This window comes from Rattus norvegicus, chromosome 16 (assembly GCF_036323735.1).
Source record: "Rattus norvegicus strain BN/NHsdMcwi chromosome 16, GRCr8, whole genome shotgun sequence".
Taxonomy (NCBI): domain Eukaryota; kingdom Metazoa; phylum Chordata; class Mammalia; order Rodentia; family Muridae; genus Rattus; species Rattus norvegicus.
Window position 1 is genome coordinate 82,689,226 of NC_086034.1, and position 27,223 is coordinate 82,716,448.

Genomic DNA, 27,223 nt, shown 5'->3' on the forward strand with positions numbered 1-27,223 from the left:
CACCCTTCTGCAGCCTGCCCACAATTCCCCTCTATCCTCCAACCACGCCTGTGGGTTTATTTGTGCAAATACCAGGACTAGGCAGTAGCCACTTTGGGCTGTCTGATGGCGCCCTCTGGTGGCGCAGATTCTCCAAACAGCTCCGCTTTCAGCCCTAGGAACCAACTCTACAGGACCAACAGGCACTCCCGCTTCCTGGCTATCACAGGACTTAAGCGCCAGCTAATTGTTCACTAAAGGGAACAACACAATATGAACGCATCGCTGGAGTTACAATGTCGTATATAGACAACTTTCAGGCCGCAGCTGGAGAGGAGAGGGGACAAGGTCACCTCAGAACTGGTTCTTCCCACACCCACATCCTTACACCTCAGGCCCTGGGCCACAACTCTCCTTAGTACCTCTATCTGGAAGTCTAGTTCTCTAAGGATGCTTGGGGAGGTGAACTCCCCAGTCGCCTTCCCATGTGAACCCCTCAATCACCTTCCCATGTGACCCCCCCTCCTTCAATCACCCTCCCATGTGACCCCACATACACAAATCTAAGCAAAACAATTCCTCAAACATCTGAGGCCGTAAGTACCTGGACTCATCAAGGACATGGTGGACATGGTGAGTCCATTGACTATGTGGGGGTGGGGTGGGGGGGTAGCAGTAGCTTGATCCTCTAATGAGATTCTGGAATTGCCACGGTCACTAGGAGGCATGGGACAGGGTGAGAGGGTCTGCTGCCTCCCCCTCCCAGAGCGATATCCTATTGGGTTCATCATCGACGGGAGTCCAGGATGTGTGCCAACAGAGAACTCAAGCTGGGATGGGACGACCAAGAAGAAAGGCGGTTCCAGGAAGCCCCTGATGGAATCCAGGCTCAGGTTTGAAAGGTTGAGAAAGTCCTAGGGCCACCAAGCAGTTCCTCCTTTGTGTCAAGAAGTTGTTTAAAAGAGTTACTGGTGCATCTGCAGACAGAGATGGGACAGTATCATGGGGCCTCTGAAAGGCATTCAGGCCAAATGCCATAGATAGGCCGGTGGGCATTGGGAGGCTCTAATACATACTCAAGCCCATGAGGCAGAGTCGGAGTGGGTCCCCTCTTATAGGTATAGCGGAATGGGAAGGTCCCATGTAGTTAGACTGCCTGTTACTCCCCACTGAGAAGCTGAGGTGGTAAAGAGTTTTGCAATGTCAGAGAAGAGCATGCAACTTTAAGGACGTTGAGGAAGTGTGGTCTATTATGGTCCATTTGGTGTCCTGGAGTCTGGGAGCTGTAAGCTTCATGGGAAAATCAGAATGGCACCCATCGCTTTCCTGGGTCAGGACTCCTGGGGAGTTTGCTAGGGGGTTAGAGACTCACCCACCGACAGGCTCTGACTGAGAGGCTTGCTATCTCCATTAGAAGAGGCTCTGGTGGCTGGGTATGACTTCTGACAACATTCTTAGCATCTTCTCTGAGAAAGCTTAGCTTTGGGCACACTGTGACCACAACTGACAAAAGTGACCTATGGCGTCAGGACCCTCCAACTCCTGTTCTTTCCAGCAAATGATCTGCAAGGGTCAGACAGCCTGCCTCAGTGAAGGAGCCCCTGGTTTCAGCCGTCTTGGTTGGGTCTGACAAAGCCTAAGGCATCTTAAAGGAAGAACCTTGCTTTACAGATGGAGAAACTGAGGCACAGGGAGAGGACAGGAAGCTGAGGCAGAGCCCAGGGAGTGAGCCACACTTGGGTAGAGCATACATCCTCATGGGCTAGTAACAGGCTCTCCCTGCCCCCTTCTCCTGAGCTGATGACCTTTCAGGACAACTCTGGCCCCTGTCAGAATCCATCCAGTCCTAGAGAAGAGCTAGCTCTTCTCTTCAGTGCCCATGATGGGGAAGACTTCATTCTTCAAGGTCCTCCATCCCACATTCAAGAACCCTTGCTCCCAAAGAGACCTAGCCCATGAAACTAGTGCCCCTCCCAATCCAAGACCTCTGTTCCCAAGGAGTTCCTGTCTACTCTCCCAGCTCATTTTCTGAGAGTAACAGTCCTGCCCGTCCAATTCTTATCCATGGCTTCAACTTGCCTGAGGCTACCAAGTCCAGGCTCAGCATAGCCCCAGGCTGTGTGAGGGTGGACAGGCAGGCCTAAGTCCCTGGGCAAACGCCAAGTGCTCAAGGCTGAAGTTTCATCACAAGACTGTTCCATATCTGGTCAGTCTGACTGTGAGTTCAATCATCCACCTTCCAGTCTCCTTCCCCACCCCTGGCATCCAGGCAACTCGGCAACAAAGTTCCCTGCGGTCCCGTGTCCCTCACGGGGAAAGAGGGGAGCCTCCGGAGTGAGAGGCAAAGGGAAAGTCCCCAGTCAGCAGCTCTGCAGAACCAGGTTGTGAGGCAGGCCCAGGCATGCTGAGACATGCCTGCAGCTCTCCCTGAGCTTCCCTCTCTACAAGCCTGCCTAACTCTGCCTCCCACTCAGGTCCTCTGAGGACTGGCTGGCCGACATCCTCCTGAGTTTGCTGCCAAGTTTTCTGCCTGAGGTGGGAACAGTCACAGATTCCAGGAACAAAAAGGGGACCTGGAATGTCAGTGAGACCTGGAAAGGACAGGAGTTGGAGGAAGCCAGAGCCCCAGAACTCACCACCCTGCCATGTCCATACCAGGGCTGAGGGTCATGACTCTGCAGGTCCTCACAGGTTAGCCTGGCTCTGCATCGACACTACATGGCTTGTCGTCTCCCTAGTAACCAGGAGAAGGTAATTTTCCTTTCCAGATTTGGAGGGGTGTGTCTCACAGCTGGCTGTGTAAAATGTCCCCCAGGCTGCAGCTCAGACACCCATGACATCAGAACCACTCGTGCCTCTGACTGGGAAACACCTTGAATGTCTGCAGCCAAGAGTACAATTAGTGTCATAGGCCCAACATCCACTGATAGGATGGCCACAGTGAGCAGGGTGAACAGACAAGGATGTCACTCTATGCAGGGGGTCCTTCCCTGGTCCCACAATCTCCTGCTGGAAGATAGAGCGCAGGGAGCCCAGCAGTTATAGACTCTAGGTGGCACTGTCCTCCAGGAAGGGATGAGGTTCCCCTGAACTTAACATTTGTCATGAGTGTGCTACATCAGGAACACAGTGAAAGGTCTCAGTCTTGAGATTCGGGGACCCTGATGTAGAACGTTCTTTTGGGCAAGAAGTTTATTAGAATTAATACCATGGACACAACAGGGGATCTAAGAAATGGGTGCTGGTGACAGAACTCGGCTCTTCTGCAAGGATTCTGTGTTTCTGATGGCTGAGTCATCTTTCCAGCCCTTATTCCAATCTTACTTACAAATACCCTTAAATTACACATTACACACCACACACCGAGCGTCTCCCCATCATGTATATGTACGTTATGGGCTACTAAGTGTTAAGTGTTCGGTTAAAAGAATCTTCCCTGAGAGGTCTCAATCTTCCTAATGCTGTGACCCTTTAATACAGTTCCTCATGTTGTGGTGACCCTCAATCATAAAATCATTTCTGTCGCTACTAAATATTTTTTGCTACTACTATGAATTGTAAATATTTCTGAAGCTAGAGATTTATTGAAGGTGGCAACCCCTGGGTGAGAACATCTGTCCTAGGCAGCTGCAGATAGAGTTTCTGCAAAAATGAGATGATAACAGGGTGGAGGACTGTTGAGGGCACAGGGCCAGAGGCAAGCTTCTGGAGCAGAGTTCAGCTGCCTGACCAGGAAGGAATCAGAAGCTATGGATACAAAGTGGAACCAGAAGCTGTGGATACAAAGTATAGAACTGGCTCCAGACAATGAGGAAACCGAAGGCTATTTGAATACTCCCTATCACCGGTGGAGACCAGGCAGAGATGAAGCCTCTAGGACTGTTGGGCACTTAAGTCCTCTCAGTTCTTTTACAGGATACTCAGGTGACAAGTAGGTTACTCTCCCATTGGCCCGTTGCTGACTTAAGGTGTCTTCTATGGGTCCGTTGAATTGATATGATTTTAATATGTGTTTACTTCTATAGTTGCCGGTTTGATGAGTTTATACACTGTTGTCTTTTTAGACGATTCCTCTCAGAGGTATGGGGCAAGGGGTTTTAAATACTAAACAAGAGGCAGAGACATCCTGAGTCCGCGTTTGCGCTGCAAATGGAGTCCCAGGTGTGCTGGCTAGTTTTGGGTCAACTTGACACAATCTGGAGTCATGGGAAAGCAGGGAACCAATTGAGAAAAACACTCCTTGAGATTCAGCTGTAAGGCATTTTCTAATTAGTGATTGATTGGGGAAGAGTCCAGCCCATCATGGGTGGGGCCATCCCTGGGCTGTGTTCCTGGGTTCTATAAGAAATCAGGCCCAGCAAACCATGAGGAGCAAGTCAGTAGGCAGCTCCTGCCTCCAGGTTCCATCCCTGCTTGGATTTCTGTCCTGAGCTTTCAATAACGGGCTACAGCGTGTAAGTGTAAGCCAGAGAAACTCATTCAAGCTAACTTTGGGTCATGATGTTCAATCATAGCAATAGAAACCATAAGATAAGTTGATACCAGGATAGTAGAGTATTGCCGTGAGACACTTGAAGAATTATGGAAGGACTTTGGAACTTTGGGTAGAAAAGCCATGGAGTGTCTTAGAGAACCGTTCTGTGGGAGCTTGGAAATGGGGCTGTTGAGAGCAGGTGATGGAGGCCTGCCTGGCGTGTGAAGTTTCAGAAGAAGGAAAAACTCCTCCAGGACTTTCCAGAACTTTGGTTATGAATCTGTGGTTTTGGGCAGTTGGGACAGAAGAATCACCGTGACTAACATGAGTCCAGAACAATAAAGGAAAACTGATGTTTTACTAGGATTCTAGATGCTGGTCAGCTAGAACTGAGAAATTAGCGGTGATTAAAAAGCAACCAGCTCCACTGAGGTGAAATCTTCTGGGAAGTGTTTCCTCAGAGTCAGCACACAGCTGTGCTCCAGAATCAGCCCCAAGTTGTATCTTGTGCTGACAGCTAAACTTGGTAGGGTAAGAGTCTCCCAGGTGGTGCTGGTTTTGAAGGACTGAAGAGGTCACGTGGGGCAGCTGAGGCTTGGCCCTGTGAGAGACCACAATGAGCCAATGGAGAAGGTGTAGCCTCAGTGTCAGCTAAAGCTCCAGGATTGAAGGGTCGTGACGAGAAGCTGAGGGTTGGCACCATGAACCTAGGAGAGGCTCTTGGCAAAAGCACAGCCCAGTTGCAGCAGAAGATCCCAGCATTTCGGAGACGCTAGTATCCTAGGACCACCACCAAAATGGCGTGAGCAGTGGAGTGGAACCAGCTGGAGCCTAGAGCACAAGCTGTGTTTGCTGCAGAGGGCAGAGCCGGAGAAGCGACCAAGGCCTTTGGAGGAGTCTGGAAGATCGTAAGTGAATCCCAGATATTTCAGACATTTTTAGTAACATTTTGGGGATTTGGTTTTGCTTTGTTTGGGACCATGGTCTGGTTCTTCTCTCTTGGTCATTTTGATGGTTGTGGTATGAACTTGACTCTTAAAACCTTCCTTTCTTGCGCTCCATACGTTTGGGCGTGTAGTAAATTCATTTTTGCCTGATTCTAGAAAGTATTTAATTTCTTAACTTCTGTCTTGACCGATTTTTTTCATTCAGTAGAGAGCTGTTCAGTTTCCATGAGTTTGTAAACTTTCCGTTGCTTCTGCTGTAGATACCCAGCTTTAATCCACGGTGGTCAGAGAGGATGCAGGGTGTGATAACAATTTTCTTTTACCTGTTGAGGCTTTCTTCCTGTCAGAGTATGAGGTCAGTTTTGCAGAAAGTTCCACAAGGTGCCAAGAAGAAGGTATATCCTTTTGCATTTGGGTGAAATGTTTTGTAAACATCTGTTAGGTCCATTTGGTTTATGACGTCTGTTAGCTCCACTATTTCTCTGTTTAGTTTTTGTCTGGATGACCTGTATATTAGTAAGAACTGGGTATTGAAGACTCCCACTGTCAGTGTACGAGGGTCAATATATGACTTAATCTGTAGTAGTGTTGGTTGTATTTGGGGTATAGGTGTTAAGAATTGAAATGCCCTCTTGGATTTTTCCTCCCCTATCTCTTCTGAATAGTTTTGGTTTGAAAAACCAGTCTATTTTGTTAGATACTAAAATGGCCTCACCAGCTTTCTTCTTAGGTCCATTTGCTTGGTGGAATATCTTTCGCCAACCCTTTTCCCTGAGGTGAGATCTATGCTTGGTGTTGAGATGTGTTTCTTGGATGCAACAGAAGGACGGATCCTGTTTTTCCATCTGTTCTGTCACTCTGTGTCTTTTTTATTGGGGACTTGAGATCATTGGTGTTGAGAGAGATCAATGACCAAATGATTGTTAGTTCCTGTTGTTGTTGCTGCTGCTGGTGGTGGTGGTGGTGGTGGTGGCGGTGGCGTGTGTGTGTGTGTGTGTGTGTGTGTGTGTGTGTGTGTGTGTGTGTGTGTAGTTGACAAAGGGTCAGCTGTGCTGGCTAACTTTATGTCAACTTGAGAAGGAAGGAAACTCAACTGAGAAAATGCCTCCATAAGATCCAGCATTTTCTTAGATATAGATGGGAGAGAGCCCAGCCCATTGTGGGTGGTGCCATCCCTGTGCTGGTGGTCCTGAGTTCTATAAGAAAGTCTGAGCAAGCCAGGGGGAACAAGCCAGTAAGCAGCTCCCTCCAACAGCTCCTGCCTTCAGGTTGCTGCCCTACTTGAGTTCCTGATAAACAGCGATATGGACGTACACACCAAATAAATCCTTTGTTCCTCAACGTGCTTTTGGTCATGGTGTTTTCATCATAGCAATACTAACCCTAACTAAGACACAGGGTGAAGCACAGCCTGAAAAACTCAACTGTTTTATATGCCGTGGAGGAACTTGGGGCAGACCACAGCCTGATCTCAATACCGTTCCTTCACTGTCCTGATGGAGGGTTGGGTCCTGCAGGTCCCTGGAAAGTGGACGCAGGATGCTCCTTGGCAGTGTCCTGCCCTGTTCCTCTCAGGCTTTTCAAACTGAGTTATGTGGAAACTGCTGATAGAGGATCATTCCTCAAGAGTTTTTAATTGGACCAAAAGGCAGATCAAGGAGAGAAGATTTTTGCTTATGTGTGTTGGCTATGAGAGATATGAGGTGGAGAGGAACTATATAGTAGTTCGCCATCTCCAGCAAAGAGCTGTGGCTTCCAGAAACAGACAAATGCACTATGCCAGAACACAAATGGAGATGCTTGTGTTTTCCTGCAATGTCCGAGCTTACTGAATAAAAATAAATCCACGGACTCAGTTTCTTGAGGGGCGGGTGCAATTTTCCTAGTATCTTAGCTTCTTTTCTTGTTGCTGCGATAAGATACTCTGGAAAAATGGAGGGGGGAGAACAGTTTTATTCACTGTTCAAGTGTACACTCCATCATGGTGGGAAGCCAGACAACAGGAGTGCTGGCCATGCCAGTGGTACCAGAGAGGGAATACATGCAACTGCTTGGCTCTTTCTAACCTTAAACTGTCCTGGAACCCAGCCAGGGAATGGTGCCCCCCCCCACCTTGATTGACATAAGCTAGTCCTCCACAGGCAAGCTCTAGGATCTGTCTTCCAGGACATTATAGATCTCAAATTGTGTTTAACCATCACACCAAGTAATTCTGATTGCCCTCGGTACTGTGGCCATTGGCAATCTTTTATTTCAATCTTAATTAGCAATATCCACCCACATTGCACAGTGAGGCATACGTGGGCACACATCACACAGTAAGACATGTATGTCTGCTATGGAAAGTATAAAAAGGGCATGGTTTAAAGAGGTTCACTGAAGGCAGACACAGGGAACAGACACATCCAGGGACAGGTACTGTAAGTGCTTAGAAAAGCCATCAGTGAACCCGCTAGAGAACTAGAGGGTACAGAGACAAGGTGAGTGTCAGAGACACAACTGATCCAAACTGGCAGACTTGAATGAACCATGCGACCGGTGGGAATGGAATTGCACTGAAGCCTAGGGCACTGGAGGGTTTTCCCTTTTGGTCTCTGATGCACATACCAGACTGAGGCAGGACAGGAAGAGACATTGAGGGTATATGAGAAGGAAGGAAGGAAGTTCCAAGCTTCTTAACAACAGAGTCGAGAATCTCAGCACAGATACTTGCTGTGAAGACTGCTAAACCTTTCTTTTCAGAGAGCAATGTTTTCAAATATGCTTGTTAAAATACCAACGAGCCGTAAGCCCCGTGTGTCTGAGTGTGACCTATTCCGTTCTCAGATCTTTTCTGGGAATTTTGCACAACAATAAACTTCTCTTCACAATAAAAATCATCTTAGCTTCCCATGTAACCCTCCGGATTTCAGGTTTCCTGGTTAGCTGCCATCCCACCCAGAGGACCATGATCTCATTTAAATTCCTCAGCTGCTCCTTGAGCAAGATGACTCTCAAGAAGCTTACACGCACAATCCAGCATGTTACATCCTTTACCTGACCGGCTTTCTATTAACTCCCCATGTTTAAGTCTGTTCAGATCTCTATTTGTAAAGGGGCTTTTTGTTACTTTTTCTTTTAGAATTTTATACAATGTATTTTGATCACATTTAATGCCAGTTTTCTTCCTAACTCCTTCCAAGCCTTCCCTACCTCTCCTCCTCCTCAGCTACTTTGTGGTCCCTTTTCAAGAAATGTATCATTTCTGAGAATTTCATGTATAAGTGCTTTTCCCCTTCTCCTATTGTCTCATGCCCCTGCCTCAATCATGGCCTCTTAATCTTTATCATTGTTAAACATGCATGCACACATACACACGTGTGAGTCTGTAAAACCTGAGTGTATCTTTGGTATGTGTCTGTTTTCTATGCAGGTTTGGCCTGCCTGTGAGCAGTCAATCATCTTTCAGGTCCTTCAGTGATTCTGGGGACATGTTGGGGACCCACAACTGTCAGCAACTAGAACCTTGGACCCTGAGCTTCCATGGAGTTTCACAACCATTCCAGCAGAAATGACTGACTTGTGAGACAGAATTCACAAACCGTAGCCCCATCAGTGCTAGACTTGGAATGGCCAGACTGACCCCAGAGGCCAAGCATGATGGTACAGATCTGTAATCTCTGTGCATGGAAGGTGGGGACAAGAGGCTCAGGAGTTCAGGATGGGTCTGGAATACATGAGACTCTGTCTCAAAAAAGAGCAAAGAAAAAAAATATAGAGAACCCCTCACACAGGCCCTATATGGTCTGTATCTCGTTAGCCGTGGAAGCACACCGAGCCTAATGCAGGAGGCTAAGGTCCAGAAGAAGAGATCTGAATACAGGGCGTTACATCGTGCCTGGCACACTTGAGACCCTGCGAGCTCTTCCTTACAGCTGAAGGGACTGGACTCTGGTGGCTATCGTCAAACCCCAACTGGGCTGAGCAATGAGCCATGTACTGCATACTTTTGGCTCCTAAGCAATGCCAATCTTTCTCACTCTGGACACAGTAATGGAAGGAACTCCTTAAAAGCAGCAAGAAATCCCACACTTAGGCTAACAGTTTGAGAGGGTTAGTCTATGATTATTGTGGGGAAGCAGACAGGCATGGCGTTGGAGCAGTAACTGAGGGCTTTACATCCTGATCCACAGGTAGCTGGCAGAGAGAGGGAGAGATCCCGAAAGGCTGGGTCTGTCACGGGCTTTTGAAATCTCAGCCCAATCCCAATGATGCACCTTCTTTCACAAGATCCTTCTCGAACATTTCCACTGTCTGATGACAGCATTTAAATATATTCAAGGCATCCTCACTCAAGCTATCAGTGAAGCTGGTGTGAATGAGTGACCTTCTGTCTAGCACTAAAGGACCAGGAATTTGATGGAATCCTTGTCATTAGCAGCTCAGTACTGCTCAATTCTAAGCCAGGCTTTCACATGCTGAATGGTATGTGGGGTATGGGGGGTGTGTGTGTGTGTGTGTGTGTGTGTGTGTGTGTGTGTGTGTGTGTGTTTGGTATATGCAGGGCATATGCAGTGTGTGTGGATGGTCTATGTATATATGTGTGTATTGGGTGTATGATGTGGGGTGTGTGTGTATGTGTGTGTGTGTGTGTGTGTGTGTGTGTGTGTCTGTGTGTGTGTGTCTGTGTGTGTGTGTCTGTGTGTATGTTGTGGGGGAGAAGTGTTGAGATGTTCAGCCTGGGCCAACCCTGAACTGTGGATTTTCTGCCTACCCCTTTCCACTCCACACTAAGGTTACAGGTGGAGGTATCATGCCCGATCATAAAGTAGTTTTTTAGCAGCCATTTGGTGACTACTTCCCATCCAAGGTACAGGAGCTGCCTCTGCTCAACTTGGTGCTACAGGCTGGTGACCAGGAGCAGAGGGAAGCAAGAGAATGTAAACACACAGGCTTCCAGGAGAAAGTTCTCACCCTGCCAGCTGGAGGGCTTGGACACAGTTTACCCAAACAGTTATTGCCATGGAGACAAGGAAGTCTGAAGTGCAATTGCCAGCAGCATCCAGCATGGCTCCAGTGAGGGAAAGGACTTGGCTTCATGGGTCCTCAGAGAGATGATTTGAAACGCACTAAGAGCAGGAACTAGAGCTGAGGGGCTGGCAGACTCCCTCAGCCCCAGGGCAGGAGCCAAGCCTCATGCAGCTGCCCTACTCTGGATCCCAAGGCCGGCCTCTCAGCAGGGGGTAGAGAGGCCAAGCATTTTTGGTTAAGCAGGCCAAAGCCACGTTGCTCATAAAAGAAACAATAGGGACAAAGGGCCTCTCTGCAGGCTGGTGTACTGGATCCAGAAAGTGGCTTTTCAGAGCTGGATTCCACCTCTCTAAGCTTGGGAGAGTCAACCTGTAAGGCCAAAGCAGGATGCCAGTTGGGACCTGGATTCCTGTTACACAAAACCAAAACAGAGGACCTTCCTGGAGGCCAAAGAAGGTGTAGTTTCTAGGAGTTGGTGATAAATCAGAAAGCCAAAGTGTCCCCAGTGATGATTTACCCTTGTAACCAGAGTGGTTAGGGTCACAACCAAGATCCCAGCAACTCTAACAAGTTAGAGTCAGCCACCCATCATCAATAAACCAGCTTAAGAAACAAGTAATAAGAAAAAGTAAGAGATTTAGTCGATGTGATCCTATAGGAAAGAGGAACAAAGAGGTCTGGTGGTCCATCCTCAGAGCTCTAAACTGAGCATTAGACTTAGAGGGAAGAAATGTAAGCATAACTCTACCCCATCGTTGACCTGTCATTGTCTGGACTCCAGTCTCCTTCAAATTTGTTTGATGAGTTATCAACACTGTGAAATCTCTTCCTGGGAATCGATTTCCACTCTGGCTACTACCAGAATGATTAGACTCAACAGAAAGATTGTTTCTGCCCTGCCCAAAGTAACTTTATACTATGTAACACTTTTTTCAAATTGTTCCCTGCTCCAAGAGACTACTGTTTTACATGCAGCTTTTGACACCATTTTGAAAATGGAAGCTGACCGTGAACTTGGGCAGACAGGTGAATGGTATCATCTGTCTGGTGCTGCTTATGTAGTAGAAACTGGCAATTGGCTTATCCCTGGGAGTAAGTCAGGGTTGTAATGCCAGAGACAAGCTTCAGTTTGGTCAGGGTCTGGAAAAAGGGGAGTTTTCAAGTGGCAGAAAGAAAAGCTCAAAGTCAAATCATGGGTGCAAGCTAACAGCCTCATAGTCTGCTTGAAAAGGCTCCCTAGACAGCTTTCTGTAGATAGCTCTTGGCTCTGTAGTCTACTCGAGATGGCTTCTCAGGCTAGAAAAAAAATTCTAAAAGCTCACTGGATAGATCATGAGTTTTCCTGACCAAAGTCAGAAAAGCTGCTAGAAAAAAAAAAGTTGGATTTTCCAGGAAAAAAAAAATATATATATATATATACATATATATATACATACATATATATATATATATATGAGCTGTTTGCTTTCTAAGCAGTTCTCTCTAGGTAGCTGCTAGAAAAAAAATTCTAAGTTAGCTCTCTAAATAATTCTTGGTCAGAAATCCTGTTAGAAAAATTCTAAAAGAACCATGAAAATTTTTAAAAGAGCTGTTTTTGCTCTCCAGAGATCTCCAGACAGCTCAGCTCTTGGTAGAAAAAGAAGTCTAAAGAACTGTTATATCTCTGATAGCTCATCTCATGCGGCAAAAGCCCAGTCTTTTATTTACATATCAATTCAGTCATTTACACCAGGTTCCCTCTTGACCATCCCACGAGTCAGCATTCGAGTCAGCATTCGGCGATGTTAGCCCCTCGATTCTTAGAAGACAGCAAGCATGTTTGTTTGCTTTTTTTTTTTAAACATGGCAAATAAATTCAGAGATCTGCCTGCCTGCGTAAGCACAAACAATAAACTTAGCTTGGTAGGATCCCATCCTGAGATTACTGTTCCAACCGTGCCTGGACCTAAATTAGCTCTGTCCCAGGCTGACCTTGAACTCAGAAATCTGCCTGCCTTTGTACCTGTCTGACAAACTGGCTCATAGTACAGCTGATTCTGTTAAGTTCATGAAGCCCCTCATAATTCATCCTTGTATTTTGCAAAAATCATGTATTTTTTTTAACTCATGTTTTTAGAGTTCTTTCCCAGAGCCTTAAGGGCTATCCTGAAGGTCACAGCATTTACCATTTTTGCTAAGGACATAGATATATCCTTGTCTCCTGGACTCATGCTGTCTGATTATCATGGAGTTATTAGCCTTGGCAGAGAGGACATTTCCCCTAGGAGGAACATAAAGTAAAATATATACACAAGCTTTACACCTAGCAAGCATCAACACTTGTGGAGGTACACACTGTTCTGGCTCTGTTCCAGGGGCAGGAAACTATGTCACACCATACCTTCCATACAGCCAAGCAGGGCTCAGCACTGTAAGCACACATCAGCATCTTAAAATCACACCAAGAAAGACCAAGAACTTAGACACATTAACAGAAAAGAGTACATGTCTTGTGTGGACATTATAAAGAGGAAGACACCCATTACTGTGATGGCAGTACCCTCCAGAACCCTGTCACCTTTGTCTTTTAAATCCTTTGTGGCCATTCTGAACCCTTTCTGAATACACCAAGATAGTGCAGACGTAATATTTTCTGTGTTACACAAGTCACAGCAGAGATCCCCTCAAAACCCTTGTTTGTATGTCTCAAAGGTTGAACCAAACTCCCCTGGTCCCAAAGACTAACACGATTCAACATTCCCTGCCATGCAAGATGACCAAATAGATCAACATACTACAAATTGTTCAAAAACTAACTTCTAAGTTGACAGAGTCAATAATATAAACATTGCAATGCCCAAATAGTTCAACAGGACCCCAGTGACTCAGAATAAACCAAAAGAAAAAGGCAATCTTCAAATGGCAATCACTGAAGTGACCCAGAGTGAACAACAGCTCAAAAGAGCCCTGAACTAAAAGGACATAATCCTCCAAGTGCCCCCATCACAGAGACACACTAGGGCCAGTCTCTCATTTCTCTGCATCACCAGGCTTGATAGAGCACTCCTGTAATCTCAACTCAGGAGGCTAGAAGAAAAGAACTTTCACAATTAGGGGTCAGCACAGGTTACATATGGAGTTCCTGGCCTTCTTGGACTATTGAGTGGCAAGGAGGGGAGTGAGGAGGGCAAGATGGAGGTAGGAAGTTAGCTGGGCATCAAATTAACCAAACTGGCAGAATAAATTGTGGAGGACAGGCCACAGGTTTGAAATCAGAAGATCAGGAGACACTTTGGCCTCCCCAGAGGACTTATAAGAAACAAAGAAATGGACATGAGTGGATTGGAAACAGATGATCTAATTCTGAAACAGTAATTTGTGCTTTTTAAAGCATTGAGATAATTATATAAAATGACTGAATGGGAAAATATTCACATGTATCTTAGAAGTATACACTTGCACGGCTTCGGATACTCCGTACTGTCAGACAAGACTGTAGCAAATGTAGTTTAAATGTATCATGGGCTCAGCTCTGAGGCTCCAACCAGGGATTCCTCCTCCAAGCAAACAGAAGTTTCCGATGAGTGATGGATCAACAGGCCTTTGAGGGCTGAGGACACAGAACCAATCCTGAGAGGTCGTTCCAGAGCTGCTTTTCTTGTGGAGTCAGGTAAATGGTGCCTCCTTATCCCCCTGACTTGGGTGGGATGGGTTCTCTTAGTCTCTGGAGTTGTCATGGTGCTTCATATAAGATCTGCACTGTAGTCCATTCAGATCCATGAGCCTTGCAGAGAAGGTCTGCTCTAAGCAGAAGCCCTCTTGCCATAAACATAGCCTAATTCATTCCCTCTAGCCATGGTCCCTCTCTCCACCCTGCCCCAGAGGCTGGCTTCTGTCCTGGTCTCAGTGAAAGGCTCACGGGTTGGAAATCCTGCAAGAGAAGAGCCTTGGCCGTAGCTTGACCAAGGTGCAGATTCTAAGGCTCATTCATGATAGTACACACATCGTCTTTACACTACCTGGTGTTGCCCTGTGCCATACACTACCATTTGTGCACAGATCCCCAAGCGGTGGCCGTTTGAGGGTTCATGATATTGACTGTCTCAGGCAGAGAGCCTTGTGTAGACATCCTGACATTATTGGGAGGGAGGGGGGGTTTAATGTTTTGGTCCTTTGGGGCAATCATGCAGGTGTTAAAATATCGGCACAGAGCAGTTATGCCTAACTTCTTACGATACAGCTAGTTTTCCAGAGCAAGTTGTGTATGAAGCGCCTGTTGCTACATCCCAGACCGAGAATGATGAGTGTTGCTTAGTTACGTGGCTCTGTAGTGGTGCAGTAATGGCATCACACATTTCTTCATGAGCATGTAGATTATCCGTGTGTCTTCCCATATGGGCATCTGCACAAATCTGAGCAAATAGGAGTTCCCATGTTCATCCTGGCTAGGATTCCAACGGTGTCTTCGCTTGCACGGTGATGAGCCTTTATTTTTCCTTAGCGATTTTTAAAGAGGAGATTTTAGTTGTAACGTGTGGTGCTTTGAGTATGCATGGCTCAGGGAGTAGCATTATTAGGAGGTGTGGCCTTGTTGAAGAAAGTGTGTCATTGTAGGGGTGGGCAACAAGGTCTTTCTCCTAACCACCCGGGAGTCAGTCTTCTGTTTGCCTTTGTAACAAGATGCAGAACTCTCAGCTCCCCCGGCACCATGCCTGCGTGAACACTGCCATGCTTCCAGCGAGGATGGGCTGAACCCTAGAACCTGTAACCCAGCCTCAAGTAAATGCTGTCCTTTATAAGAGTTGCCTTGGTCATGGGGTCTCTTCATAGCAACAAAACCCTAACATAATGAAATCCAACCAATTCTCATGGGGTTGTGCACTAGAAATCTTCATCCATCCCAAGTAAAAAGTTTTATTCTGTATTTCCTATATAATTTGTACCGTTTTAGAATTTATATTTTGATTTATAACCCATTTTGAGTTTTCTTTGTATAGCTGTGTTAGATAAAAACCAATCTTTTTAAAATTTTTTTATTAGATATATTTCTTTACTTACATTTCAAATGTTATTCCCCTTCCCAGTTTCCAGTCCATAAGCCCCACCCCACCCCCTCCCTTCCCCCCCATATGGATATTCCCCCCATGCATCCCCCTTACTGCCCCCAATATTCCCCTGGACTGGGGGTCCAACTTTGGCAGAACCAAGGGCTTCCCCTTCCACTGGTGCCCCAACAAGGCTATTCTCTGCTACATATGCAGTTGGAGCCCTGGGTCAGTCCGTGTATAGTCTTTCAGTAGTGGTTTAGTCCCTGGAAACTCTGGTTGGTTGGCATTGTTGTTTTTATGGGGTTGCAAGCTCCTTCAATTCTTTCAATCCTTCCTCTAATTCCCCCCAAGGGGGTCCTGTTCTCAGTTCGGTCGTTTGCTGCTAGCATTGACCTCTGTATTGGACGTGCTCTGGATGTGTCTCTCAGGAGAGATCTATATCTGGTCCCTTTCAGCATGCATTTTCTAGCTTCATCAATCTTATCTAGTTTTGATGGCTGTATATATATGGGCCACATGTGTGTCAGGCTCTGAATGGCTGTTGCTTGAGTCACTGCTCTAAACTTTGCTTCCATATCCTCTCCTATGGATATTTTTCCCCCTTTAAGAAGGAGTGGGAGCATCTGCATTTTGGTCATCCTTCTTCTTGAGCTTCCTGTGGCCTGTGGATTGCATCTTGGGTAATTCGAGCTTTTTGGCTAATATCCACTTATCAATGAGTGCATACCAAGTGTGTTTTTCTGTGATTGAGTTACCTCACTCAGGATGATATTTTCTAGTTCATTCCATTTGCCTATGAATTTCATGAAGTCATTGTTTTTGATAGCTGAGTACTACTCCATTGTGTAAATGTACTGCATTTTTATTAAATCCATTCCTCTGTTGAAGTGCATCTGTGTTCTTTCCAGCTTCTGGCTATTATAAATAAGGCTGCTATGAACATAGTGGAGCAAGTGATTTTGTTATATGTTGGAGCATCTTTTGGGTATATGCCCAGGAGAGGTATAGCTGGGTCCTCAGGTAGTACAATGTCCAATTTTCTGAGGAACCTCCAGACTGATTTCCAGAATGGTTGTACCAGTCTGCAATCCCACCAACAATGGAGGAGTGTTCCTCTTTCTCCACATCCTCGCCAGCATCTGCTGTCACCTGAGGTTTTTATCTTAGCCATTCTGACTGGTGTGAGGTGGAATCTCAGGGTTATTTTGATTTGCATTTCCCTGATGACTAAGGATGTTGAACATTTTTTTTTTTTGGTTCTTTTTTTTGGAGCTGGGGACCGAACCCAGGGCCTTGCGCTTCCTAGGTAAGCGCTCTACCACTGAGCTAAATCCCCAGCCCCTGAACATTTCTTTAAGTGCTTTTTGGCCATTTGATATTCCTCATCTGAGAATGTTTTGTTTAGCTCTGAACCCCATTTTTAATAGGGTTATTTGTCTCCCTGCAGTCTAACTTCCTGAGTTCTTTATATATTTTGGATATTAGCCCTCTATCAGATGTAGGATTGGTAAAGATCTTTTCCCAATCTGTTGGTTGCCATTTTGTCCTAACAACAGTGTCCTTTGCCTTACAAGGTTTTGCAGTTTTATGAAGTCCCATTTTGTCGATTCTTGATCTTAGAGCATAAGCCATTGGTGTTTTGTTCAGGAAATTTTCTCCAGTGCCCATGTGTTCAAGGCTCTTCCCCACTTTTTCTTCTATTAGTTTGAATGTATCTGGTTTGATGTGGAGGTCCTTGATCCACTTAGACTTAAGCTTTGTACAGGGTGATAAGCATGGATCGATCTGCATTCTTCTACATGCTGACCTCCAGTTGAACCAGCACCATTTGCTGAAAATGCTGTCTTTCTTCCATTAGATGGTTTTAGCTCCTTTGTCAAAGATCAAGTGATAGGTATGTGGGTTCATTTCTGGGTCTTCAGTTCTGTTCCACTGATCTACCTGCTTATCTCTGTACCAATTCCATACAGTTTTTATCACTATTGCTCTGTAATACTGCTTGAAGTCAGGGATGGTGATTCCCCCAGAAGTTCTTTTATTTTTGAGTATAGTTTTTGCTATCCTGGGTTTTTTGTTATTCCAGATGAATTTGCAAATTGCCCTTTCTATCTCTATAAAGAATTGAGTAGGAATTTTGATGGAGATTGCATTGAATCTGTAGATTGCTTTTGGCAAAATGGCCATCTTTACTATATTAATCCTGCCAATCCATGAGCATGGAAGATCTTTCCATCTTCTGAGATCTTCCTCAATTTCCTTCTTCAGAGACTTGAAGTTCTTGTCATACACATCTTTCACTTGCTTTGTTAAAGTCACAACAAGATATTTTATATTGTTTGGGACTATTATGAAGGGTATCATTTCCTTAATTTCTTTCTCAGCCAGTTTATCCTTTGAGTAGAGGAAGGCTACTGATTTGTTTGAGTTAATTTTATACCCTGACACTTTGCTGAAGTTATTTATCAGGTTAAGTAGTTCTCTGGTGGAACTTGAGAACACTATCATATCATCTGCAAATAGTGATATTTTGATTTCTTCCCTTCCAATTTGTATCCCTTTGACCTCCTTCACTGTCTGATTGCTCTGGCTAGGACTTTGAGTACTATATTGAATAAGTAGGGAGAGAATGGGCAGCCTTGTCTAGTCCCTGATTTTAGTGGGATTTCTTCAACTAAATGGATTTCTCTCCATTTAGTTTGATGTTGGCTACTGGTTTGCTGTATATTGCTTTTACTATGTTTAGATAAGGGCCTTGAATTCCTGTTCTTCCCAGGACTTTTATCATGAACGGGTGTTTAATTTTGTCAAATGCTTTCTCAGCATCTAATGAAATGATCATGTGGTTCTTATCTTTGAGTTTGTTTATATATTGGATTACATTGATGGGTTTTCGTATATTAAACCATCCCTGCATCCCTGGGATGAAGCCTACTTGATCATGATGGATGATCGTTTTGATGTGTTCATGGATTCGGTTTGTGATAATTTCATTGAGTATTTTTGCGTCAGTGTTCTTTTCGCAGGCACTCAGAGCTATGAGTTTTCCTCTTAGTACCGCTTTCATTGTGTCCCATAAGTTTGGGAATGTTGTATCTTCATTTTCATTAAATCCTAAGAAGTCTTTAATTTCTTTCTTTATTTCTCCCTTGATCAAGTTGTCATGGAGTAGAGCATAGTTCAACTTCCATGTATATGTGAGCTTTCTGTCATTATTGTTGTTATTGAAGACCAGTCTTTGTGTATGGTGATCTGATAGGATGCATGGGATTATTTCTATCTTCCTGTATTTGTTGAGGCCTGTTTTGTGACCAGTTATATGGTCAATTTTGGAGACGTTTCCATAAGGTGCTGAGAAGAAGGTATATCCTTTTGATTTAGGATAGAATGTTCTATAATTATTTGTTAAATCCATTTGGTTCATAACTTCTGTTAGTTTCTCTATGTCTCTGCTTAATTTCTGTTTCCATGATCTGCCCATTGATGAGAGTGGGGTGTTGAAATCTCCTACTATTATTGTGTGAGGTGTAATGTGTGCTTTGAGCTTTAGTAAGGTTTCTTTTATGTATGTAGGTGCCCTTGCATTTGGAGCATAGATATTTAGGATTGAGAGTTCATCTTGGTGGATTGATAAAAGTCAGTCTTAAAAGTAAAATCTGAATCTAACTGTTGGAAAAACCTTTTTTTTTTCGGTTGATTTATTTTTGCTCCTTATTGAAAGTTAATTGACCAAGAAAACATGCCTGGTGATGTGCCTGTAACTTTAGCTTCTCAGAAGTCAGGCATGAGAGACTCTTGAGTTAGAGGCCAGCCTAGAGAACATTGGAAGACCTTATCAAAAAGCAGGCACAGAGGGAGGGGAAGAGGAAAATAATCTACCAAACATGTGTGACCTATTTGTTTGCAAAATGATTTTTAAAGAAAAATTGCAGGATGTTTTCCTGTTTCAAGTCCGTGCTCCATTCCGTCTGGCTGGTCAGCACACATATATAAATGTGCACTTACTCTAGGACCCAGCAATAGCAGCCCGGGCATTGACCTTCAGCAAATAAGGCTTTATTTTCATGCTACCCAAAGCTTTCTAACCGGCTTCACACATGGGCAGTGCACCAACATCAAGACACTCCTGATAATAAAAGGACATAGGCCATGACTTGGAACCTTCAGAGAACCATGCTGAGGCAAACGCAGTCACACACTGGATCACATAATCCTGAGACGATCAGTTATGGCTGTGGAGAATAAGTTATTGGTGCCGAAGGCTGCAGAGAAGCCCAGCAGGTATACAGTCTGTGTGAGTGACAATTAAACCAAGTTTAAGGTAGGCCCATTAGAATGACCACTCACTCTGAGGGCTGACTGTGATACGGAGTATATATCTTTCAGAGACTCTTTATTACATAAAGCAATAAAAACCAACTGAGAATGGCTAGCCAGTTTGCTTTTTAAACAAGGTAGATATGAACTCTTCCCCAATTCACATATTCCTGTTTTCTGCATGTTTAGGCAATGATTGGAATATAAATGTTCGAAGCAGCTTCTCTGCCTGCGGTTGCACAACCCAGAAGCAACCTAGATGCCCTTCAAAGCTTAGGAGATGAACACATTTATCAGAGTCAAAAAAATGCCATTGACCGTTAGTGGGCAAAATTCAAAGTAACTATGCTGTGTAAACAAATAATGGGCAATAAAAGTGTTTTCCCACTTGTATCAGATTCCAAAGCCTGTAAAATACACTGCTGCAAAGACAAATGCTCTCAAGGGAGCAGTGTAGGAAGGGAGAGAGCTTTGGGGATAACCAGTGCGTTTGTAGTCTTGACTGTAGCTATGCGTCCATGCACAAAACTTACAAGACATCTACGATGTCCCACCGTGTACCCAAAATGCATGGGCAGAGATAGAAATGGGGCTAAAATGCATGACAAATGACAGATTTGGATGAGAGGACTGAGATCAGCAAGAGGAGAACCGTCACCAGGGGCCATGGGCTCTGAGGCACTATGGTAAATGTGTTTAAACTTAGGACTAGTGAGGACCCTGGACTGTAGTCTGCTAAGCATGCAAACTCCCGTACTGTCTTGTATAACATGCGGGAAAAATGGAAGTAGGAATAAATGGCCAAAACTTTAAAGTCTGCAGCAGTGGCATGCTCGGCAGCTGGAGGATTCCCCTGTGAGGCAGACGCCCATTCTGTCCACTCTTTTCCTTCATCCCCCATCTCCATGGATTCAAGGCCACGTCTTGTCTCACTGAAGAGCTGACAAAACGGGGAGAGGAAAATGTTATCCCCACCCACTGGAAACCTTTCCAGGGACCACTGAGAACTTCGTGGACATGATATCAAGCACAGAAGCCAGACAAAGGGAGTAAGCTGTGGTTCGTTTATCTCAACCGTCTGGAACAGGCTAAGGAGCCCAGGGTAAGCCAGGAGTCAAGTCTGCCTCTGGGAAGGACCAGAGGAAACCTGGATTCTGACCACATCTGTATCTCTTTCCAGCCTGTCAACTACGTGGGGACGTCTTAGAGATGTTAGGTAAGTACATTGCATGAGCACGTGAACTCTGCAGCCCACCTCCCCCCAAGTACTCCAACTAGCCGGGATGAAGTCATTCATTCCTAGTCCAGCCTTGGACCCTCATGATCATCCCTCCTTCTGGTTTGCAATCAGCTCCTCCCAGACGCCAAAGCCCAGGACCCTCTCTGCTTCTGACACTGCAACCTGGTTAACTGGTGTGCCCTCATTGTCTCTGGGGGACACGATCATCTCCACGGTGGCAGCCTCTTGTTAAACCTTACAACCACAGCCACCTTTGAGGTCTCCTTTTAGGTAGACCTTGGCAACTCCCACTTTGTAGCCAAGCTCAAGTTCCTGACAATAAATAGCGCTCTGAATCCCAGCACCACTGAAATCCAAGAGGAATGTAAGTTGTCAGACAGGGACTTCCGGAAACATCCAGAGACACTGAGACCTCAGCCATTGGCATCTTTATGTAGAGGCCAAAATATTTCAGGTCTGCTTGGACATTATGCTGGAGATTCAAAGGAATGGACTTAGACGCCCCCCCCCCTTCTGTCTGATCTAAGGGGTGAGGTTTTCGCACTTTATGTAACATTACAGAGGTTTGTCAGTCGGCCGACTCATCGCTAGTGACACATTTAAGAATGAGTCATGGAGCGGAAGCAGGAGCTCAGGACCTCTGCTCCTGAACCTGGGCTGCACTCCAGATTCCCCAGGAGGTTTCCTTCCCTTACCCGGTAATTTATCAAACAAGGAGGCAGTGTCACACGGCAGCCTTAGTGACTGAAGCCCAACCCGTGTGGCAGATAAACGGATATGGCACAAAGCCAGAACACTGCCTTCTGAGCCCAGGACTCCAAGGTAGCCCAACACTTGTAAGTCCAGCATGCCCACAGGAACAGGGTCTAGTCACTCTGACCCCCATGCAGGGGACATCCAGAATGGCCCCAGGGCTGTCTCAGAGCCAGTCATGGTTTTCTGTTAGCCAGCAATCCAGGGATAAGGAAAGAAGGCTTCTGCATGGCACCCAGTTTCCCAGAGAGAAAGTCGGGATGCTAGAAGCTCATGGTGACAAGCTGTGTCCCCGGGGCTTGGGTTTGGGACTGCTGGGATGCAGCTACCATTAGAGCAGAGTCATGGCAAGTGGCAGTGAATACCTGCACTTGTGGACCACACCATACTATCACACAATAGCTCCTAATAGCAATGCACAGTGCTGCCTCAGCCCCCACACGTCCGCTCCCTGCCAATGGGCTGAGGAACAAAGGCAAGGATTGAAGAGGCCAGAGCACTCCTGCAAGCAAGGCCTTGTGACAATCTCACCATGCCTTTCCTACCCCCGACTCAGGAAGCTGCCCATGAGCTTACGGAAGGAATCTCTAAGACTCACCATCCTGGGAGAGTGGGAGTTGAGTCGTTGTGCATGAAGATCCCTAGTCATCTGTGGGAGTTAGGCATCCCTGGGGTCTGGTGCACAGACAGAAATAGCATACCCCCAAGCCTCTTACCAACACTCAGGACCTCGTGGTCCTCACTTCTCATTACCCTCAGTATCGGGAGGTAATGGAGGGCAGGACAAAGGGTGGCTTTGGGGGCTCCATGTACAGGACAGGAGCTTTTCCTCAAGTCGGTGTCAGATATAACCCCTCTCTTGGCTGGGCGCCTGGTAGTTGGATACTGTGGATTCTGGCGAGGACAGTCAGGGCTTGGCTCCCTCTGGCCTTGGCTCAAGTCCCAGCCTCCCAAGCCTTAGCTCTGAGTCTCTGCCCAGCCAAGAGCACGGTAAGCCCCATGCTGGGCCAGTCAGAGGGACACAGTGACCAGAACAGGGACTTGATGTCAACACAACCAGTGTCAACAAGATTGGAGACAGGTCTTCGTGGGCACTGAGGGTGTGAAACCCTTGGGAAGGGACCAAGTCGCCTTCAAGAAACAGAACAGGGAGGACGGTTCTCTCATGCCAGGAACACATCTGTGTGTTTGCACACGACATGAATGCAACTTTCATGTCTGTGGATGGGGAAACTGAGGGTAGAGAGACTTCTAGCCTGCTGTGAGCTCACTTCTGCCAGCCTTGGCGAAATCACCCAGGTGTTTGGGGAACTGGCTCTGTAGACAGACAGCTGCTGTCCAATGGGTGCTGAGACCTAGCCTCCTCCTTCTGTCCATCCATGAGCTGACTCACATTTGGGGTCCAGGGAGGCTCCAGCTAGTCTGTGAGCTGACGGAGGCCATGGGTTAAGCTTCTCCCCTGTGTGGGGCTGAGGTCCCAGCGCGAGCAGGTCCAGCCCACTCCTCTGGCAGACCAGGCTGTACCCACAAGAACATTCTTCCTGGCCACAGGGCCTCCACGGAGCCCATAAAAACAGCACTCTTGACGGCCCCCACGCCTCAGGAATGCAGTTGTCTTCCCAGACAACAGAATCTCGGGCTTGGCGGCGGTCAGGCCAGAACCCCGTGCCTCACGTGTTCTGGAATTGACAAGATAAATAACCGACACTTCCAAGGAATAACAAAAATTCCACTTTCCTTTTAAACACCCCTGGCTGCATATGTCTCTAAATCTGGAGGAACGCAGAGTTTCTCTTCCAGGAATCTCCCCGAGCTTTGCGGGCCACCACGGAGTCTGCAGCACATTCCTTCACCAGCAGACACAGGCCTGAGTTTGTATCACTCACGAGGACAGACAGCCCTTGTTAGGGATGTGGACTACCAGAAGGGGTCCTGGAGCCTCAGAGAGCTGGAGGTCAACAGTGGCAAAGTGCAGCCGAGACCCAGTGAACCTTCCCTGTGAGGCAGACTGCTCCCAAGCTGTTAGCAAGGCGATCTGCATCTGGCCAAGGGGCTGGGAATCCTGGCAGGTTTAGACCAAACCAACCTGAGTCATGATTATTAACCATTCAGCTCTCAACTGAAGCAGGGACATGTCTATGGCACAGGCCGGCCACCCACCCAGTGATGGCGAACACTGGGCAGGCTGGGGATATGGGGTCTCTGCCGTGAGGCATCAACCATCAAATGAGGGATAGATCTCTGAGAAAGACCCATAGGCTGTGGAAGACTCATAGGCTGTGACAGGCCAGGAGGGAAGGGTGGAGCGGGTGAGGTACTTTCGACACCAGTGCTGTGCCTGGAAAGGTGGGACAGCCAGGCAGCATGCCCACAGTGAGATGTCCAGCCATTGTACCACTGAGGGCTCAGCGACAAGAAGACTGCACGGTTCCCAGCTTCAGTGCAGGAACTAAGGGTCCCCTCCAGGAGCTGATGTTTTCTTGCAGAGTAAGACCCACCAGGGTGGTGCTTTCCATAGCCAGTAAGTGGAGCTGTGGATTTTTTTCTCCCCCCCCCACCCCAAGTGTCATTTTGCAAGCCCCACGCAGTCAGTAAGAGACAAACATGAAGGCTAAAGACTCTGAGATGTGGGCTCCTGGCAGAGTCTCTGGGATAAATGGGAAGTGTGAGCTGTTGCACAGCTCTGGCAGTGGTAAGATCCCCTCCAGTCGTGTAGAAGAAGAGCACACACGGGGGAGCGGGAGAGCCACTGGCTGGCTCTCTCAGTGACTTTTATCAGCAGTAGTTGCTCATTAAACACCCTACTCTCGCGGTACTTCTTGGTGACAGGTGACAGTCCTGTTGCCTAGCAACCTTCTACAAGAGCGCCTCAAAGCACCACCACATCCTTTCTCGAGTTTCAAAAACATTTTCATCAGTCCAGAAAGGCACCACATGCCCCTCAAGTAAGCAGCCTCCGGTCACTTCCCTGGCAACTGTCATCCTGATTCTTACTTCTAAGGACTAGACTTCTATCTCAGCTGCTGTTCTATTGCCGTGAAGAGACACCATGACCAAGGCAACTCTCATAAAGGAAACACTTCACTGGGGTTGGCTCACTGTTTCAGAGGGCCAGTCCGTTATCATCATGGTGGATAGCGTGTGGCATGTAGGCAGACATGGTGCTGGAGAAAGGAGCTGAGAGTTCTACATCTGGATCTGCAGGCAGCAGGAAGAGAGAGAGAGAGACACTGGGCCTGGCTTGGGCCCTCAAAACCTCAGAGCTCATCCCCAGTGACAAGCTTCCTCAAACAAGGCCACGCCTACTTCAACCTTTCAAATGGTACCGCTCCCTGCTGACTGAGCGGTGAGTCCATGCTTATCAAACCACCACAGCTGCTCCAGACACTCCACGAGAAAGGAACCGCATAGCACACGAACTCTTACGTAGCTTCTCTCAGTGAACACAATGCTCTCATGACTCATAGCAGTTCTGGGAATCAAACCTCCGGTCTTTTTCATGGGTGAATAATATTTCTAGTACTGTATAGCACAATCTATCCATTCGTCTGTTGCTAGGCACTTGTGATCTCACCTCTCCTGGTCAGTAGTGCATCTGTGTACAGTGTATATATGTTTCTCCAGGATGTGCTTCCATTTCTCTCGGATATATGTCTAGGAGTCAAATTGCTGGGTTTGACAATGATTTTATGATTAGTTTCGTGGGCCCAGTAAATGATTACATGGTGGCTGTACCACGTTGCACTTCTGCTAGTACAGTATGAGGGCATCTGGGTCTCCATGCCCCTGCCTTTCATGTGGAAAGGAAAATCATAGCTACCTCCACGTCCAGGGGCTGTATTTCTCTGTGGCCTTGATTTGAGTTATTTTAATGACAAACAACGCTGACCATTTCTCCACATTCCCGTTGGACATGTGTAGTTCTTCAGAGGAAGGTCTGTTAAATCTTTTATCCATTTCTGAATTGGGCTTTCTTTCATGTAAGAATCATGTGTAGATATGTACATGCACATGTAAATGCCTGCACATACACATGCACACACACAATATACATACACACATACACATTTGGTGGTGACTAATACTGACGGCCAACTTGACAGGATCTAGAATCACCTACAACCCGAACCTCTGGGCAAACTGTGAGAGATTCACCGTGAACGTGGGCAGCACCACTTCATGGTCTGAGATCCCAGACAGAATTAAAGGGGGATGAGCTGAAGAGCAGCCGGAAGCCATTTCTCTGCATCCTGACTGGATGTGATGTGACCAGTCCTCTCCCACTCTGATAACTACGATTCCCCTACGTGACAATGGCGGACTGTTCCCTGCAACTCTGAGCCAAAAGAACCCCGCTTTGCCCTGTTTGTCAGATATTTCACCAGAGTAATAAAGGCGTGTCTGCATGTGTGTCCGTGTGTGTGTGTGTCCACGTGTGTGTGTTCATGTCTATATATGTGTTTGTGTGTGTGTTCATGTGTGTATATGTGTGTGTGTCCATATCTGTGTGTGTCTGTCCTTCTGTGTGTGTGTCCCCATTTCTGTGTGTCTATGTGTATGTGTCCATGTGTGTCTGTGTGTTTGCATGTCCATGTTCATGTGTGTGTATGTGTGTGTGTGTCTGTATGTCCTGTATGTGTATGTGTGTGCCCATCTGTATGTGTGTATGTCTCCATGTCTGTGTGTGTGTGTGTGTGTGTGTCTGTGTGTGTGTGTGCTATTGAAGACTAAGTCCTGGGCCTCATATATTTTAAATAAATATTTTACTACTGAGCTATATTCACACCTGGTTTATACATTTTGGACACTAAACCCTTATCAGATAGAAGTTTTACAAATATTTTCTTACATTCTGTAGTTCTCCTCTTCCTCTTCTTCCTCCTCCCCTCCCTCTCCCTTCTCCCTTCCCCCTCCTCCCCCTCCATAATGCCACTGATGCACAGAAGTCTGCAAGTGTATACAACCTAGTGCACGTGTTTTCAGTGTGTCTGCCTTTTCGGGTTACATCTAAGATTCCATCAACAAACCCAATGTCCTTTATGTTTTTATCCTTTCTCTCTTCTGAGAGTTTATTTATAGTTTGGGGGCTTTTATATTTGGGTCACTGAGTTTTATACTTGAACCCATTTAACTTTTACATATGAAACGAGAGGACTCTGAACCCATCCTTTTGCAAACGGCTGACCAGTTGTCCCTGAGCTATTGAATCCATTGCTTTTCCAACCGTGTGGCCTCCGTGCCCTCACAGCCCCGGTGTTCGGCTCGTCTGGGCTCCCAATTCTGTTGTATCACCTACCTGTCTGTCTTTGGGGAACCCTTCACAGTTACCGTGAAGTGGGATGTGTGAGTTACCTGCTCTGCTCTGGAAGTCTGGGTCTTCCTGAATCCATGTACTGAAGCCTACGACTGATGGCAATGTGGCAGTGGTTAATCAGGGGGACTAGGTCTCGAAGGCTCTGCTTATTCCTAGGGAGCCCTT

At 46.4% G+C, this 27,223-nt stretch overlaps 1 protein-coding gene and 1 long non-coding RNA gene across 10 annotated transcripts in view; one reads left to right on the plus strand and one right to left on the minus strand.

The window, feature by feature from the left end:
* Positions 1 to 582, plus strand: part of C16h13orf46 (similar to human chromosome 13 open reading frame 46) — a 12,767-nt gene extending 12,185 nt beyond the window's left edge. For 7 of the 8 annotated variants that reach the window (XM_006253433.5, XM_063275256.1, XM_017600043.3 and 4 more), the window contains one exon: positions 153 to 568. In XM_006253433.5, coding sequence (XP_006253495.1) covers positions 153 to 158 — 6 coding nt within the window. In that variant the 3' untranslated portion in view covers positions 159 to 568. Of the gene's footprint in view, positions 1 to 152 lie in introns of all 8 variants that reach the window. The other variant, NM_001037182.1, reaches the window with a different exon arrangement.
* Positions 1 to 23,070, minus strand: part of LOC134482420 (uncharacterized) — a 25,163-nt gene extending 2,093 nt beyond the window's left edge. The window contains exon 1 of one of the 2 annotated variants that reach the window (XR_010058499.1): positions 22,343 to 23,070. This is a non-coding gene — a long non-coding RNA (uncharacterized LOC134482420). Of the gene's footprint in view, positions 1 to 2,634; positions 2,774 to 22,342 lie in introns of those variants that run through there. The other variant, XR_010058500.1, reaches the window with a different exon arrangement.
* Positions 23,071 to 27,223: the final 4,153 nt, after the last annotated feature.